Consider the following 18,037-nt stretch of genomic DNA (forward strand, 5'->3'; position numbering starts at 1 on the left):
GGCAGCATCCAGGATTACTTTTCTAACACCTTTCAACCTACTGGACATTCAGGCCCCTGTAGTCAGCCATTAAAACTACATGTCATCTGCCTAGTCAATTATAAAAAATGTGGGAGGAAATCTTTTGACATTTAGGGATTTTCACTTAGGAATTACCTCTTCCCACATCAAAGACTTGAAGGTGGCTTCCTAAACTTTCAAAGAGTGGCCTGTACCCAAGGTGATCACAGATCCTCTTTGTGCCCTCCTAATCCCCAACCCTACAGTGAACCACTCATCTTTGCCCCTCTGACCTGGCTGGTCTGATGCTTAAGACAGTCTTGGCTCGCCATTTTCAAAGATGGCTGTTCATATCAAGAGTTTTATTCATCACATGGGTATCATGGAAAACTCAGATCATATACCAAATGTTATTGGGGCTCATTTGGGTTCCTGCCTAATCTACCCTGCACTCTCCCTGACAAAGCACTCTGAGTGACACGCAGACTGAGTATCCTCAGCTTGGGTTTTTTAGGCCCCCAGGTGGGCCATGTCCGGGGGGGGGGAATTGTTCATTTCATATAGGGGAGGGGGCACATGTTCTATTTGTATTGTCTTATTTGTATAGCGCGTAGCTACCCAAACAGGCCTCCCAGTGCTGAAGACAACACATCTGCCAGATAGCTTGAATGCACTTAAAGGTAGATGATAAATGAGTAAACTAGATGAGCTTTTAGGTGTTTTCTAAAGCTGGATTCAAACAAGTTTATTCTAAGGACAGCAGGGAGGTCGTTCCAAAGTTTGGGAGCTAGGTAGGCAAAGGAGACCCCCACCTCCTGCCTTATTTATCCTAGGGGCTGCCAGTAACCTTAGATTTCCAAACCGCAAAGACCTGTTGGGAATTTAAGGGTTGAGTAGTCGCTGAATGATCTGCGGGCCTCTCCCGTGCATAGCCCGATGGGCAAAGCACAGTGCGTTGAAGTGGATTCTTTTCTTCACTGACAGCCAGTGCAGGGCTGCTAAAGCTGGAGCAGCCGACTGGTGATTAGGGGGTTTTAGAAGGATCCGAGCTGCCATTTTCTGGACACCATGGTCAGTAATGTCACTGACCAAGTCATGGTCATGAGTGGTGTAATATGTGAGGTCATAAGCAGAGCACAGTAGGGGTGTAAGTTATAGTCAACTAACGTAACTATACCTGCTGAATTTCACTGGTTTTGTACGAGTGGAATCTGAGCCCAACTATAACGTCCCTGTAACCTTCTGTTTTTCTTTTCAGTGAAATTATATATATATATATATATACATATACACCCACATATATATATATATATATATATATATATATATATATATATATATATATATATATATATATATATATACACATATATATACACATATATATACACATATATATTTATGTATTCTGTAGAAAGAAAGAAAGTTATAATCAGTTGTAATATATCTATACACATACACATATACATACATATATTGTTCAAAGCAGAAACTACAAAACAACTAGAGAAATATTAACGGATCCATATTTATTAAAATATTTACAATCTGAACCTCAATTAGGTTTTCTCATATATACATTTTTATATGTCTGACATAGTGTTTTAGTATTTGCCAGCAGACGTATGCTGCCTATATATACAAGCATACAGTGTATCACAGATACAAATTTAGAACAACTGTGAGGCCTTAGTGCAAAGGAGTTGCTCTCTCCTTGTTAATTCTCACAGTTCACTGGATGACAGAAGGGTTCCCTGCTGTTACAAAAATACAGTAAATCGCACAGAACAATTAAACAAACGGTGTATGTACAAAGTACACAATACACGAGGTATGCATGGCATTTTTTTCACAATGCATGAAAGTAGCGTGCAAAGCTGTCATTGCATTGTCGTGAAGCTGTAGTTCAGAGAAGTACAACATTACCCGTTTAATACATGTAGAACTTAACTAACGTTGCAGGTGTTTTTATACTCCGTCTTCATGAAAACAACTATGCTTCGTCAGATTTTGGTGTGGTGCAAGACTGGAAGGTCTGACAATGAACCACAAAATCGTTTGCACATCATCAACAAAAGGCCAGTTACTTTAGCTACAGAATCCTTACTGGTTCCTAGTGATGGACAACAGGACATGGAAACATTTTGGTGTAAGTGTAGAACAGATAACTGTTGAGGTGCTTCAATATACACAAATTATAAGGGCCTAGGCTGTGTATAGCTACAGCCCAACAATAGAAAGAAGAGGATAAGTTAAAAGAGTCATTGATAGGGTGTTGTAATAGAATGTGATCCTATATAAATATTGTGTTCTAAATAATACCTATAAAGATATCACATTAGGATTAATAATAGAAAATCTACAACTAATGGGAAGATATTTTTGTGACCGACTTTTATGACACCATATTTATGTCAGACGATATTTCCACGCAATATAGTCCACTGTGTAACCCATTGATCAGCCTGGTACAAATGTTCAGGCACATGGTGGGAAAAAGGCAATTTCTTGAGGACTCGGTTCCATGTCTGAAGTAGAATGTAGTGGGTTCCGTTAGCCTTAATTTATGCCAGTGACTGAGGGCAGTGGCACTCATTTATGGGGACCAGGACTAATTTTTCATTAGACTTTGAACAAGAGAAAGGGAAAACGAATGAGGAAGAGAAAATGGAAAAACAGTGACTAAGAGAGAAATCAGAACTGAATAAGAACCAGCAAGCGTGAGATCAAGAGACACGAAGTTTGGGTTGATAGACAAAATAGTCATGGTGTGGAATGAACACTTCAGGGTCGTAATTGACTACCCCAGCAAATTGGCACCTTCTGGCAGTGGAAACCTAAGAAGCCCCTGCTTTAAAAAAAAAAAATTAAAAAAAAAAAAAAGAGGTTCCACCGCCAGTTAGAGATCATGCATTTCACTGCGATCTTTCTGTCATCTGATGGAACAAAATATTCCACAATCCGGTCATGAAATTTCTCATCATCCCCAAGTTGGGGGGCCTTCCACAGACCCTGCCACTCTTACACTCCACTGCAGATGCATGCAGGGTTTTACCCCCACTTTGACCAGGGTTTCTTAACATTCGAAATCACATTCCTTACAAAGACTTGATACTTGCAAAACAGAAGCAAACTGTTTCAAACCAAACATCAGGTTACAACGGAACAAAGATTTAGAATACCCTTTTGGGGGATGTGGAAGTTGTGTCATTGTGCTTGTTGAGCTGTCGTGCAGAGGTTGTGCCAACCGAGCACAGGCCTCCTCTCCAGCACCAGTCAGGATCTACATTACAGAATGTTAATGTCAGCTACTTTTGAACTCTTTGAGTGCTACAATTAAGTTTTATCGACACTTAAAAGCATTTCAAAACACAAAACAATCCCGCCTTTCTTCAACGAAATAAGTCCCACTTCTGTGCCGTTTTTTTTTTTTTAAAAAGGTGGTGGACAACGACGAGGGACTGGCAGCTCCCTATTGAGATTCGTTATGTTGAAAGAAACACGTGCTGGATCAAAATATTGTTGTTTTCATGGTTTTAAGACAGCAAATTAGTCCACATGTCCTGGATTTAGAATCTCTGAGCTAAAACGTCCTGGAAATGTACTTTGAGAGGGTTGTAGAGACTAACAGAAGAAAGAGCTGATGTCGTCCGTGTCGATGTGATGGTCTGGGACAACCTGGGCAGAGTTTTCAGTGCTGCGATCGATGCATCCTGACTCCAAGACCGCTTCAAACCAGGGGTGAAGCAAAATCTCAGAGGCCACCAGTCTCTCCGAGGGGTCCCGCCTCAGCAATGAGCGGATGAGGCACCTCGCTTTAGGCGAGACGTGGTCGGGTATGCAGAACTGTCCCCTACGGATTTTAGAAAACAAGGCACTGGGGTCAGAGTCATGGAAGGGGTAGCGTCCCACCAGGAGAGTGTAGAGCATCACCCCCAAGCTCCAAACGTCGGCCGACTTCCCTGAGTAGGTCCCTGTCGTGTTCAAGATTTCGGGGCTGACATAGGCCGGACATCCATGTTTGTCTGAGAGGGCATCGTCTCCCCCTTTTATGATATGGGTGTCTTCCAAGCTTTCTAATCGCAGCCGACTCCTGCAAAATACAAAGGGAACGTGGAATAGTTAATAGGGAAGGCAATGTCGTCTGTCATACACATTCTCCATCAAACACTGGACCAAACTGAATAATCACAATCCAGATTAAAAAGTGCAGCGATGGATACCATTCAATAGTGACATTATAGAACAGATATAACACTGCAGATAGCACTAAGGAGGAACGAGAATCTGTTAAATCCACCACTACACATTATATTTTCCTTAACAACTTTTCATTCCTCTTTTTTTCATGGTGCTACACCTGGCTTGTCCTTTGGTACCTTTGGCACCGCCCTTCCTACCACGGGTCTCATGGGTCAAGAATCCATCATCATGAACTCTGATTTCTGTGGTTTGCTCTCCATGCCTTTTCCTTAGCCCCTCAGTAGCACCTGACGGCTGTTGATAGTGTTATGGGTGGGACAAGCAGTCAACCATGTGATGTCATCAGAGGTCAAAGGATGCATAAAGCCACACATGGTATTTTAGTGAAATGGCAGCCGTGCTGATTGGGCCAAAAGCATAATGTATTACGTGTCTGCATGGGTGGAGATAAAGCCGCTCCCAGCTCTTATTCTTAGAGCCGCATGTTTAAGTATGACAGCATTTTTGGAAGCTGTTAGGTAGCAGGGCCGGACTGGCTACCGGGCAGTTGTTTGTGCTACCGAGCAGGGGCATGATTTCGTTGATGGGGACCTGTGTGTGCAAAACGAAATTCGTTTTGCTTTTTTTATTTCAAAGCGCACGCAGGTCCCCATCAACGAAATAAGCCCCCACCACAGAGAAATTAGCCCCCAGCTCGGCAGCACACACAACTGCCCGGTAGCCAGTCCGGCCCTGTTAGGTAGAAATCATTTGTGGTCTTGCTGGTTTCATAGAAGGCTGTGTGGAAATTTCTTGATCCCATTAGATATCAAATAAAAGACTCACAAGACGTGATGTTACTAACTCATCAGGGTGATCTAGGCCCCCTTTGTCTTTCATACATTCCAATCACTGACTGTGTAACTCAACAATAAAGAGCAACCTACCTGCAATATTGTTTGTGATAATGGCGGCCGCAATGTCAAAAAAGTGACTAAACAATAGTCCTAAATGTTGCACTCTTTACCTCCATCACTGTGGTTGTTAAGTCTTTTTAACGTAATAGATTGCAGCTTGAGATCTACCTCAAGTACCGCGTGTGCCACGCGGTACTTGAGGTAGGTGTTTTTACTAATGCCATGTTCAAGTTCAATACAATGTCAGACAGGGTGTTTTTTAAGACTGAAAGATTGTATGGAGGGAGGGCTGGGAATAGTGGGAGTAATGGACCCCAACTATGGTAAAGAGATAGAATTTACAAGAAGGGGGCGATTCAAAATCTGAGCTATGCCTTAACAAGATAATGTTTGTTGTAATGTTTGACGGCAGGGGCAGGCAGGTATGAATGAATATTAGATTTCTAATTTCATGTGTGGAGGGAGCGTGCTGGTTTGTGTCAGAGTGGTAGGTGGGTTTTGAGGGTTACCCCTTTACAGGAATTGAGAATAAATCCAGAACCCCTTCTATGGTTTAAAAGCATGCTTCAAATTCGAAAAAATCATGGTGTTTTCCACTTTTAAATGAACACGAACCTGTGAAATTGATTTAAGCAAGAGGGACACGGTCTGTTTACATTTATATTAAACTATAGGCGTGCCGAAGTCAAGGCCTTTCACTCGATGTGAATTTAAGTCCCATAATAAGTGTTTCAGTGCAGGAGTCAGCAGCAGGTGAATTGACTGAACGCGTTTATAACTCGGTGACTCACGGCTCAGTGAAAGCACACACAGCCAGCGATTCCTGGCGGAACCGGAGGGGTTAAAAATACCTCCCTGCAGGGTGACCTTCTGCCATGCAAAACCCTCACTGTAAACGGAAAATATGACTCAAGCTGCGCCCGCTGCCTCGCGCCAACAGCGCGTCAAGGCCGGCACCTGTGCGGGTTACAAAGACAAAGCGTCAAGTGGGCGATTGCTTAACCACCCCCCAAGCCCCTCTCGGTTACAAAAGGGGGTGCGCGTGACACTATTGGCGCGCGGCGCCCGCTCCGAGAGAGCTCCCCCGACTGCGATATGCCATTTAGCACGCTGTTAAGTACCAGGCATGTTTCAGTTCATCCACACCCTTCAGCGAAGCCAACTTCTGCGTAAATGAGCGTGTGTGCGCGTGACACAAACTGCTAACGAGTTCACATTTCTGTGAAAGAACAGTGCCCGTCGCCTCCATCTCTCCCGCGAATAGAATCATTTCTAATCTCCAAAAGTGGAGCTGGAGGACGTCGCAAAGGTATTTTTATATATATCTTTCGCGAACTTCGCGAAATTGTATGGAAAGTGTTGCAACTTGACGTTGGAAAGCTTTTCGCTTCCCCGCATCTGACCACAAACAGTGAATTTGCCAAAATGTACGACACAAAAAGTAAATGTGCAAAGACACATCTGCATAGATTTGCTATGGTGTGATCAGAGTGAAAATTATCTGGCGGTACAGGGAAAATAATCTCCAGAAATACAGATCAAAGACGCAAGGAGGGAAGCAAAGAAAGAAAAAGCTCCACGTATGGAAAACTCCGTGAACTTGACAGAAATGTGTCAACATAAAAAAAAGGATTTACATAGTCCTAGTATCAGGAGCACGTAACCTTCAGACACAGACCGCGATTACCAAATGCAAGCGGCCACGTAAATTCTAAATGCAAAGTAAAAATAACATGGCAACAGCATGTGCAAAACAGACAGAAAAGCATTTGCATGGATTAATCCAAATTTTTTGTTCCACACTAGAAATTAGGTGGGGCGCGCTGAGTCAGACAGCGCCTACAGGTTCCAGGAGTCAGCGGGAGCCACAACGGACTGCCAGCCCCTCCCCTTCCCGCCGGGGGCTTTGAAAACTGCTCGCGCCTCCCGCTCCGCGGGAGACGCATCGTCGGTGGGGCGCGCTGAGTCAGACAGCGCCTACAGGTTCCAGGAGGCAGCGGGAGCCACAACGGACTGCCAGCCCCTCCCCTTCCCGCCGGGGGCTTTGAAAACTGCTCGCGCTTCCCGCTGCGCGGGACGCGCGCGGGCTAAGCCCGGGCAAAGGGCGGGCCCTCTGTGGCCCTCGGAGGCCAGAGGAGGCCGGGGCGGGCCACCCCACTTGGTCCTAACATAAGAGGTACAGAGACACCATACAGTTTACATATTTATGTTCCATTGTCCAGTGTCGTCGACGGGCCATACATAGTCCTCCCATTATGTCTTATTGGGAAGAGCTCAATGCCGTGTGCGGCACTAACTATGTCCCTGATATATTAACCCCCCCCAGACTGGGCAAAGACAATGATCTCATAAACTGTACCACCCAGATTGTGCCTGTATCCCCTGATTTAATCCAATTCAACAATGAGGAAACTCCATTAAATGTTAATCTAATGTGTTGTAGCTCCCCATCCCTCCCTGCCAATCCAATTGTGTTAACGCCACATAAAGCAGGGTCTACATTAAATAATCCTGTTTCCCCCTTTCAATCGACCCTATTGGCCGAATTTGAGCGATTGTTGAATGCTGCTTTGTTACCCCTGGTCACTAAAATTAAGGAGTTGGGAGACAGGTTGACCAGTGTTGAACTAATAGTAAAAAGGTCTTACCTACCAACTGTAAATTCTGCTGTTTCCCCACGTTCCACGCTCTGTATAAACCCGGACAAGCCTACTCCTATTGAACTCAGAAAAGCACGAACAATTGACCCTGCCCTGAGTATACCCTTCCAAAGGGGCCATAATAACACTCCTAACCCCACAAGTGCCTCTTTTAAAGCCCCTAGATATCCTCAGCCAAGAAGGCATAGAATTAATTTACCCCCTGAAGCTGCCCCCTACGTGTCCGTTCTTTCTGGGGTGCCTGAACTTGGTCAGGGAAATCACGAAACAAGCGAGGAGCTGCTAAATAAGACCATCTTTTGGCTTCACAACAACAGACCGCTGCCGCCCGCCCTAGATGGCGGAATAGTGAGCGTCAGGAGGGTGGGGTGGTTAGGCAGACTGCCTAAAGACATCTCGGGAGATCTGATATTGATCAGATTTAAACACAGGAACATTGTCCCCTTTTTAAGACTTTCTCAACCAAAACCCGGTGATGCCCCTATTTCTACTTGGGACTTGTTCGATTTTTACCCGGGTCCCAGAGTAATGAACAATAACAATTGGTGAAAGGGGACTCTGGCCACCATGTGTTTTATCATTTTCATACTCAGACATGTAAAATGGAAAAAGCCCATCATGTTTTTAATAATTGTATATATGTATCTTGTCGTACATGCTATGTCATTTTGTAAGGCCTAATTGATTGCTCCTTTTCTAGTTAACTTTTAATCACTCTAAGATTGGTTTGCCAGATCTTGCTTTTTAATTGGTTACCACTTACTTATTTTAATGAATTGACCAAATTGTTTGTTTTAAATTATTTTTGTAATTGTATGTTTGTATGATATTTTATGAAACTCTTCGCTTATATGATATTTCATTGCTGAATATCGAATAAAGCATATTTTGAACCTTTTTTTTTTTTTAAATTAGGTGTAAAAACATGAAACATTATTTGCCTGTCGCATAGGTATTAAGTATTTATCTGATGTCAACCTTTACATTCTCTCCAAAACACTTTTTTTGTACATATCACTCACATAGAATCGATTTTTTTTTTAGCGCTATGGCATGATGCATAATAGAGGCAGTGAGGCTTTCATGTTTGCACAGTTACCAGTGTTATTTAAGGTTTCTTGGCAAAGGTTCATACCAGGAATTTAGTCATATAAAGATGGCGTACATAGTAGCAAACACAAACAAGGAAGGCATTGCCTTTGTTAGAAGAATCACATTAACTGCGCTACTTCTAGAAGGACAGGAAGTGGAGCAGGCGCTATTGACAATTAATAGCAACTTTCTGCTACTGTTAACACGTACCATAAAGTGGAACACATCACTCTTGCATAAAGATACACACAATAACAATCTGCACCCATTTTTAGCGCTTTGCGTGGCTCCTAATGTGTCCTTGAGTATTTGTTTAGGTTCAGAAACGTATATTTACAACAGGAAGTCCTAGAAGAGTGTACCTGTGATGGTTCCCTTTTCTAGCAAACTATACAGGTCAAAGCCAGAGAGAAGTATTCTACAGGTGTGTCCCTCTGAAGCGTGAGTCACTTTCTAAGAAACTAGCACATCGCAATGAGGGAGTGAACAGTGAAAACAAAGGTCCTGCTAGAAGCAAAATTGTGAAACAAGCAGTCAGGTTTCCCATAGAAAGATAAAGTGACGCAGGCCGAGGCTGCCGCGCCCTTCTAGACTGCCAGAGGCCCGGACTACACTCAACACACGGCTTCGTGTGGTCTGAGCTCTCCCTGACTACCCCAACACGTCATATGGTCTGCAATTCTCCCCGACTACCTCAACACAACCCTCTACATGGTCTCCAGCTGCTCCCCGACTACCTAAACACAAACCTCTACCGGGTCACCAGCTCTCCCCCTGTTGGCTAGATTTACTAATACAATTGTGTCAGGTTCAGGACTTTTGAAATCAACTTGCATTTTTATCTTTGCCAGATCTGCTGGGAGGTTATGTCACAAACCCCTTACTCTTTCTCAGAAACATGTTTTATTACGATACCTGAGCTCCCACTGCTTTGGCGCTCTACCAACAACACACACTCCCTTGTATGAGTTTGGAAGTATTGGTCTAATAGGAGAATAGGTGCCAAGTGACCTCATATACTGTGTGAAAGCTACAGTCAGTTCTGGCTTCTGGTCAACAGCGCTTTGGGTTTAAGGTCAAGTAGTTTTGCAATTTAAAAATCCCAGCATGCAAAGCTGCCAGTTTGAAAGCCGGGTCCGCCTTAAGGTGTCACACATGACCTTGAACTCCAAGCCAGCTACGCAATATGCAAACACTGCTTGCATGTCACACTGAATCAGGTCATCATAACCAGCTGCAGTCTACCCCGTGCAGTGTTAGAATTACTATGTCAGAGCACACTAACTCCATATGCAGATTGAGGCCTTCCTTTGAAGTTTCTGCGTCATCGTGGTCCATTTGGTGCACGCATATAGGGTCACCAAACACATTTATTTACCCAGAGAAGGCTTTCTGCGCCACCCCTCAGAAAGCTCTACGAAATCTAATCAGTGGCCGTCCAATCCCAGCTGCCATTGGTGCAATACCACCAAGAACAAATAATCACAGCAAGGCAGGTGTACTGGAAACTTAAATATTTAGCAACCCAGAGGGTGACCTCAGAAAGAGTTATTCCAAAATACTTTCTCGGAATTGTTGAAGACAAGAGGCACGTTTCCATCCGTATCGGCGAGCATCCTTTTCGGGAGGATGTATCCTAACAAAAGTTTTTTTTTAAACACACACACACTAAAAAACCGCACAAGAGCACCCAATCAACGGTCAAGCATTGTTTGTAGTAGCTTCGACAAATGTGTCAGAACAATAAGAGAAAAATGGGCCAAAGATACTCTTTATCCATCTGTTGTTTTTTTGTATTTTTTCAAAGACTGTAAATTGATTAATTCATAGAGATTGTCATGGCCAAAATATGTGGATTTCAGACTATTGCAGTATGTGAAATAAAACACCCCACTAATATAACATATAGGGGACAAGTGTCAGATGATCACTTATTAGGGTCCTTGACATGCGAGCCAAGGATTCCGGTAACTGGACAATAAACATAAGGAAGAAGGAAAGGCTGTATGCAGCCATCACCACAACCTTTAACTGTGTTTCAAGACCACAATAGCTGGTTGTCCAATGGACAGTCCTATACAAGAAGAAAATTAATGAGGATTGACTTTAGGAATATTCCCAGTATACAGTGTACTGTGGATAAGTGTGATGCCTTACCGTTCTTCATTAGAGAAAACAAATTTTCTTAGTTTGAGGTCTCCAAGGACAACAGCGGACTGGTGGCAATGGGCAACGGCAGAGACGATCTGCTTGAAGAGATGGGCCGCCTCCTCCTCGCCGAGGCGTTTGCAGCGCCGCACATAAGAGTGCATGTCTCCAAAGTCCTTCTCAAGGAAGACATAGGCCTTGCTTTCACCCACAATGACCTCCACTATGCCGGTGATATTGCTGTGCCAGGGCAGCTGAAGGTAGGGCACTATTTTGTCCTGGTAGTGCTTTAAGGGGAACACCTATGAAATAAAGAAAACAAAAGAAAGGTATGTTTAGCATGACTTATCTTTAAAGGAATTATTTTAGCAACCTCAAGTATTGATGAGAACCCACCTCAAGGCAGCAATCCAGAAAGTTGGGCACAAAATGGATTTTCCTGGCTATAAAGGGATTTGTCTACTTCACAATGAATGAGATTGTTGCTGGTCCTTTAAATTGAACAGAATTTTAAAAATACCTAAGGGGACAAACTCGCTGATCTGTGCATTCAAATGCTAAGCAAATGTTTGAAAAGGCTTATACATGTACAATTTTTGCGAAAAATCCGACCTGGTCCTAAACCAGCATACTCTTTTACAGAAAACATTTGTACTTCAAGGGCCTCTCAAACACGAAGGGGGAGGCTGTTGTGCGTGTGTTTCTTTGGAGGAGTGGTTTTAGAAAGGAGCATGGGAACATATATTTGAGACTACACTGCTTTTTTACTTTCACATTGTAAATATTTACAGTTGAGTCACGGAAATAAAGTGACTGGTCCACAATTCTTGGGAAAGTCAGAAACTAGGGATTTAAACCTTCGGTTAAAGCTTTTCAAGCAATTAAGATGGGGGGGGGGGGGAGAGAAGCTTACTATTGCAAACAGCTAAAACTTGGAACTAACTACCACTCTCAATAAAAAATAGCTCCTCGCTGCTATTATCCAGGAAGGCCGTAAAGACGTGGCTCTTTGCATCTTAGTTAGACCTCATGTCACCAGTAGCTCCAGACTTTCTGCATTTAACTCAGCGCCAAGAAGCCCTTGGGCATACGTGCGCTTTATAAATGTATACATCAAATCAAATCAACATAGTCACTAGACAACACCTCCTGGTACTATCACAAGTCCTAACATTTCCTTTTAACTCACAGACTCATGCGAACAGGGTGCAGTTTAACTTAAAGTCTGCGTATTATTCTGAGTATTTCCAGTTACGATGAAAGCGGCCTTTTTGCAAGATGTAAATTAAAGACTATTCAGCATTAAGGAGTCGCCGTTCTCACAAATGCACCTTGCGCAATGTGGAGTGTGTCAATAATTCCATTCATCAAGGGTGAAGCAAGTTCAAAGCACCTTCTTCTGAGACGCCAGTAGGTGGCAGCAGCGGGCGCACGTTCCTCACTCGGGGGAAAGGTAAAGGTGTTTACGACAAACCCGAGATTGCGAAACGCGTGTCACGGTTACCAGAAATGTGCTTAAAAAGCTGCCTTTCACTAGAGGCGGAAGAGTTTAACTGACATTCCTGTTGGGTGACGGCTGTACTGCTTCGAACAATCTCTGGAAACCCTTGTGATCTAATCAGTTACGAAGCCTTTAATATCACTTATTGTGGTTGTTCAAATATATTATCTCTTCCCGCTGTCATTTCAAAAAAAGTTCTCATAATAGTTGAAAAAGGGTCCTATTATTATAATGGAGTGCTAAACCCGATAACGCCTAAAAGTCTCATCTTAATTTCTGTAAAAATATGATTTTCCTAGAATCAATATTTTCGTAAATGACGTTTCACTCTTATTAATCGAGACGGGACATTTTATCGTGGTGATACTAAACAACTGGAGTTTACCATAGACTGCACACACGTTGTGGGTGTCAAAAGCAGTGCACAGCCTCCCACATCTCATGTGCGGGCTACCATGGGGGACTGGCCAGTGGCAAGGTCACTGCTGGTGGGCAGACATGAGCTCCTCAGACTGGCTGCAAGCCACCACTATAAAATACTGACCGGTAACATGCACTGCCCATGCCTCAGTTTGAGAAGGAGGTCTCTAAGCAGAGTACAGTGATGGCGTTGCAGATACCGGAACCCATTACCTCAAACTACCTTATGTTTACAATATCAAATTTCATTTTAATTCTTACTTCCAATAAAGGCGCTAGGTCTCACACTCCAGAAGACGAAACAAAACGGGATGCAGTGTGCATTCTCACCACGGTATCTACATCTATGTCTCCTATAGGATGTGTTCCTTGAAATAAAATATACATTAAGTGTGCAGTACAAGCATGCAATGCACTTGCTTATTGGGCACCTGCTCGGGACCTTAAATGTTAAACAAATTATCAGTTCGACAACCCAGTGCAGTAACCATCTATATGGACTATGGTCATAAGAAATACCATATGGGTAGGTACAGAGCTTCTAGCTTTCTGAAACCCACAAACTACGCATTTTTCTCTCGCAGCTCTTCATCCACCATACTTCTAACCGCTGTGTCCCATAACATGATAACTGCACATCGGTGGCCATCACGCACCACACAGAAACATTTCCAACACAGGATCAAAACAAAGACACCACCTTTCCAGCCACACACCACCGATGATGTAGTTTGCAGGTAAGCGCTTCAGTGACCCACATAGGGGTAGGGTAGTAAGCGCTATAAAAATACTGCAAAATCTCTAGGAATTCAAGATGGAGATGTTTTTTTTGTCACAGAGGGCCCCTGGAGCCAGCAGCCAGGTCGCCTCGGGCACCATGGGTGGGCAGGCCCACTCCTATGGTTAATATATTGCAATAGCACAGTGGAACCACTCGCAGAAAACGGCTGAGGGCAGAGATGTGGTGTGGAGTAGAAAGAAAAGTGGTAATCTAACACCGACACAAATGCACTGCACAAAATAACCACCACTGCCCATCAGATGACGGCCGCTTGCGTCGGACCCCCTGCTGCCACAAATAACCACAGGTTGTTACACCCTCGCTGCCTAGCAGCGGATCTCAACAAGAAATACCAGAGGTCCGAAGTGCTGTCACAGGGAAGGCCAAAAAAGCTACCTTCCCCAGGAATGACCCTCTCCCTGCTGACTGGGCATCTTCGCACACTGGCCTGGAGTATCAGGACCTGCTCAGTACCTTGATGTATCACAGCCGGTATACAGCACTCCCATGACTGGTGATACTCTGGGACTATTCACTTGTTTTCCAAGTTAAGGAATAACCACTGAGGTCATGCGTACGACATCCCACTATTAAGGTTTGTTATGGTGGTAGAGAGCTACACTAAATGTATCTGTTCGGTTCACTTGTATTTCGCACATTACAAACTCAAATGAATCTCTGTCAAGGTCAGCACAATCCCTTTGGCAATTTAACATTTTCTGTGTCAGAAGTTGGGTTCAAAATAACATTTCATTTATGTTATATACTTGCATTACTGTCCATTCTACCTATAAATCTAGATTCCAAGCCTATTTGCCATATTATAATGGCTGATGTCAGCATAGCCCTTAAATTGCTGCTATATGGAGTAATCCGATGAAAGCAACAGGCTCACACTATTAAAGAAAATTAGGCCACCAACAAATGACATATGGTGTCCCTGAGCCCCGATCACAGGCTCTCTATTTTGCTGAGGGGGTTGCAGCCGTATGAGTTTCTCTGTAGGAGCTTTGTCATAGCACATGGAAGTATACAAGCTGTCGCTGGATTTTCCGCAACAGGGGATGCGGCACCTGGGGGGCTGCGGTCCGGGGGCGGGGGATGGGGGGGGGGGGGGGGGGGGGGGATTGGTCTAGTGATAACGTGCCTGGTCTGGGCCTCAAATTTGGCATTGTAATAATACATGTGTGAACACTTCATCACTCTGAAAATTCAAATATGATTAATGTGAATGTGTGTGTAATGACATTATTTAAAAAGCAACAGACCACTGTGCGGTCTAGTTGTTTCCCAATAAAATATTTCCAGCCCACGCCACCCCCACCCTTGCCCACACAGCCCCTCAATCACATCCTGGTTTCTTCAATACGGCTCAACCGGACCCCCCATAGACAGCACTGTTCTACTCGTAGTCTAACATGATGGAGGTTTTTCTTTTGTTCCAATAAAAACATGATGTCTGTTAAGCGCTGCACTGGAAAAAAGGTAGCAACACATATTGTAAAAAAATATATATATATGCAGAAATAATAAATTACCACTTTTCAGAACGTAGCTTGATCTTCACAGTGGCACCTTGCTAAATACAGGTGCGGAGAGACCTAATCTAATAAACAATAACTTACATATACAGTGATACATAAAACACTCCAGCCGTTTCTAAACTGTAAATAACTCGTTGCTACTGATCAGTCCAAGCCGACCTCCTAAGGATGGAAGGCTGAGCCTGAGCTGCAATAATATGTACTCGTGACCTTGAAAGCATTCTTCAGCGGGGAGCGTTTAACTCACTGAGTCATCCCGCTACTATTAAGAGACCAAGTCTATGAATGGCACTCCGGGTGTACTTTTTAGAGCGCACGAGGGAATTGCTCTCAGAACTCAGTCTATTTAATACCCACGGAGAGGGGGTGGGGGCCAGTTTTAGCGCAGGTGATCCCCCCTTAATTCAATAGAGTTCAACAGTTTTTGGAAGGATTGGAAGGGTTGCAGACAGGGTGACCCAAATGAAGTGAATGGTAAAGATCTGGCATTTTGGGCGGGGGTTGGATCCCTTCGAAGGCGAGAAATACAGGTGAGGCCGGGTCTTGCGGATCAGTGGACTAATGAATCCGTGCCATGACTTTGTCTTTGACATCATGGTCAGAGACTTGAGGTTGATAAATGAGTACCACTGAGCTAGGTAACAAATAGCCTCTATTACTCAGCGCCAATATGCCCTAGAGGTGCAATGCACGTTGCGACTAGTGAGAATGGACGTGTGCAGGATGCCAGACTGCATGCTGAGGTGTGCGGTGACGAGTCTGCGTCAGGCTGTGAAGCACTGCATGCAGCCAGGCAGGAAACCCTTTACTTAGGCTCCTAGTTACCACAAAAAGAAACGGGGATTGCCCATCTCTAGCCTTCCATGTAACGTGCGTAAACACGCACCAGACCATCAAAAGTGTAATGGCCTTCCACTCAATACACCTGTAAGCACACACCACGGTAGGCTTTGTGCGAGCTCACTGCACACCTCCTACAAACACACTTGAGAAACTCTACTTTAGCACGCTTCTACCGGATCTGAGAATAGTGCAAGCCCTTCCAATTAATATAAACAGCTGCAGTTTCAGATAGGTTGCATTATTTTCATATGACTACTTAATTATCCTATTTCATATTTATGACATTAATGTTAAAAAAAGACATCCAATATTTGCTGACATGTATCTACAGCGCCGAGATCGTGCGCGGGCGTCAGGGCGCTTTACACACAGATTAAGAGTTATGCTTGAGTCGTTCAGTCTATGCTCTCGCTCACCTTGCACTGCAGCTCCTCGCCCGTGTGCAGCTCCACCGCCCGGCAGACGCTCTCCCGCCCGTCCGGCTGCAGCAGCAGGTAGTTGGCGATGCGGGTGGGCCCCTGGTGGCAGCTCAGGTCGGTGCCCAGTGGGCAAGGGGGGCTGGGCGGCGACGAGCCCAGGTAGCCGCTGCTGTCCGGCGAGGGGCACTCGGCGAGCCGGGGGCACTTGGCGGCGGGCTCGTCGCTCTCCAGCCTCTTGAGGCAGCGGGCACGGAGGCAGAGGCCCCGCTGCCGCCGCCGCGGGTGCTGAAGGGTGACAGACATCGAAGTGGTGGTCTTCCAGCCGCAGGGGAGGCGGGGGCTGTTAGGACTCGCTGGGCATTTACCGACACAACGACCGGCTTCAAGGCGCTGCTTCCTCCCACAAAGTAATGCCCAGGATTCACTTTTCCTAAAAGCAGGATCTGGAGAAAGCAAAGTCCTGCTCCCACAGGCAGAGAGAGGCCAGGAGGGTGGGAATCCCTCTCCTTCACAGGCAGCGCTGAGGTCACTTGCAGTGCCAGGCTCCAGGGGGCATGGGCATTCCTCCCACCGCAGCCAGAGCCCTCCTACTGCCGGGCACCAGCCCCTTCTGCACAGGATCCTGGTGCGCCCGGGGCAGAGCCGTGCTTCACTTCAAAGATTAGAGATACTAGTCTCATTGAACGTGCATCCAAGACAGATTTTTATTTTGCAACTTGTCCCGATCCTTGTTTCAATTTATAAATCCTCTAATTGCTTTTTTACTGCTCCTTGTGCGGCCAGTTCCAGGTGTGGTGCTGCTCTGGTGATGCACCAGCACTCTACTGCGGTGAAGACTGCCCGAGAGTGCTGGCAGCGGCGAGAGTGCACGGAGTGCAGCGAGAGCGAGCGCCGGCGTGTGTGCAGCGGAGGCTGGATCCCCTCGCTCTGCCCGTCATAGGCTTCCACACCAGCCCTCACTGGGGATTACACAGTGCTGGCTCAGCCCTCCTGTGACTCACACTGTGTGTGTGTATATATAAATATGCAAGCGCCAGCCCGGAGGTTGTGCAATACATAATCACCTCCCTGCATCATCAAACACGTATCCAGGGCGCTGGAGGAAGCCGCAGCCGCCAGCTGCAGCAGCAGACGGTGGACGCGAGCCAGCCTCTACGGCTGGGGGCGCACCAGGGCTCGGCGACACTGAAGAAGGACTCCACTTTCGGTTTGGAGGGAAACGCGCCGCTCGCAGCCATCTTGACAAGAGCACCTCGGTCGCTCGTTTGCAGCTGAAGCGATGTTTCACCCCCTTTATTTCTTTTAACGTGATATAACAAAGAAGAACTGCATTTTTTACGTCAATTAGATGATGATGTATAGTTACAAAATAACAATGTAGCAATTTAGAGGACTGCGTTACTTGCCTTTCTATGACTATTTTTTTTAATCCTATTAAGAACTTAAAACCACACAGAACTGTTTGCAAACTCCGTAAAACGCGTGGGTTCTTCTGCCCGAGCCTTTTTTGCTCATGAGGTGTTCTGCTCG

At 45.1% G+C, this 18,037-nt stretch overlaps 1 protein-coding gene across 1 annotated transcript; it reads right to left on the reverse strand.

Annotated features, from left to right (window-relative positions):
* Positions 1 to 1,508: 1,508 nt before the first annotated feature.
* TRIB1 (tribbles pseudokinase 1) lies at positions 1,509 to 17,698 on the reverse strand. The gene is made up of 3 exons (XM_078686780.1): positions 16,505 to 17,698; positions 11,009 to 11,301; positions 1,509 to 4,093 (listed from the first exon to the last, which is right to left on the reverse strand). The coding sequence occupies exons 1-3, from the start codon at positions 16,808 to 16,810 to the stop codon at positions 3,625 to 3,627; spliced, it is 1,068 nt and encodes a 355-aa protein (XP_078542906.1). The 5' UTR covers positions 16,811 to 17,698; the 3' UTR covers positions 1,509 to 3,624.
* Between the last annotated feature and the right edge of the window lie 339 nt (positions 17,699 to 18,037).

This window comes from Lissotriton helveticus, chromosome 4_1 (genome assembly GCF_964261635.1).
Source record: "Lissotriton helveticus chromosome 4_1, aLisHel1.1, whole genome shotgun sequence".
NCBI classification, from domain to species: Eukaryota; Metazoa; Chordata; class Amphibia; order Caudata; family Salamandridae; genus Lissotriton; species Lissotriton helveticus.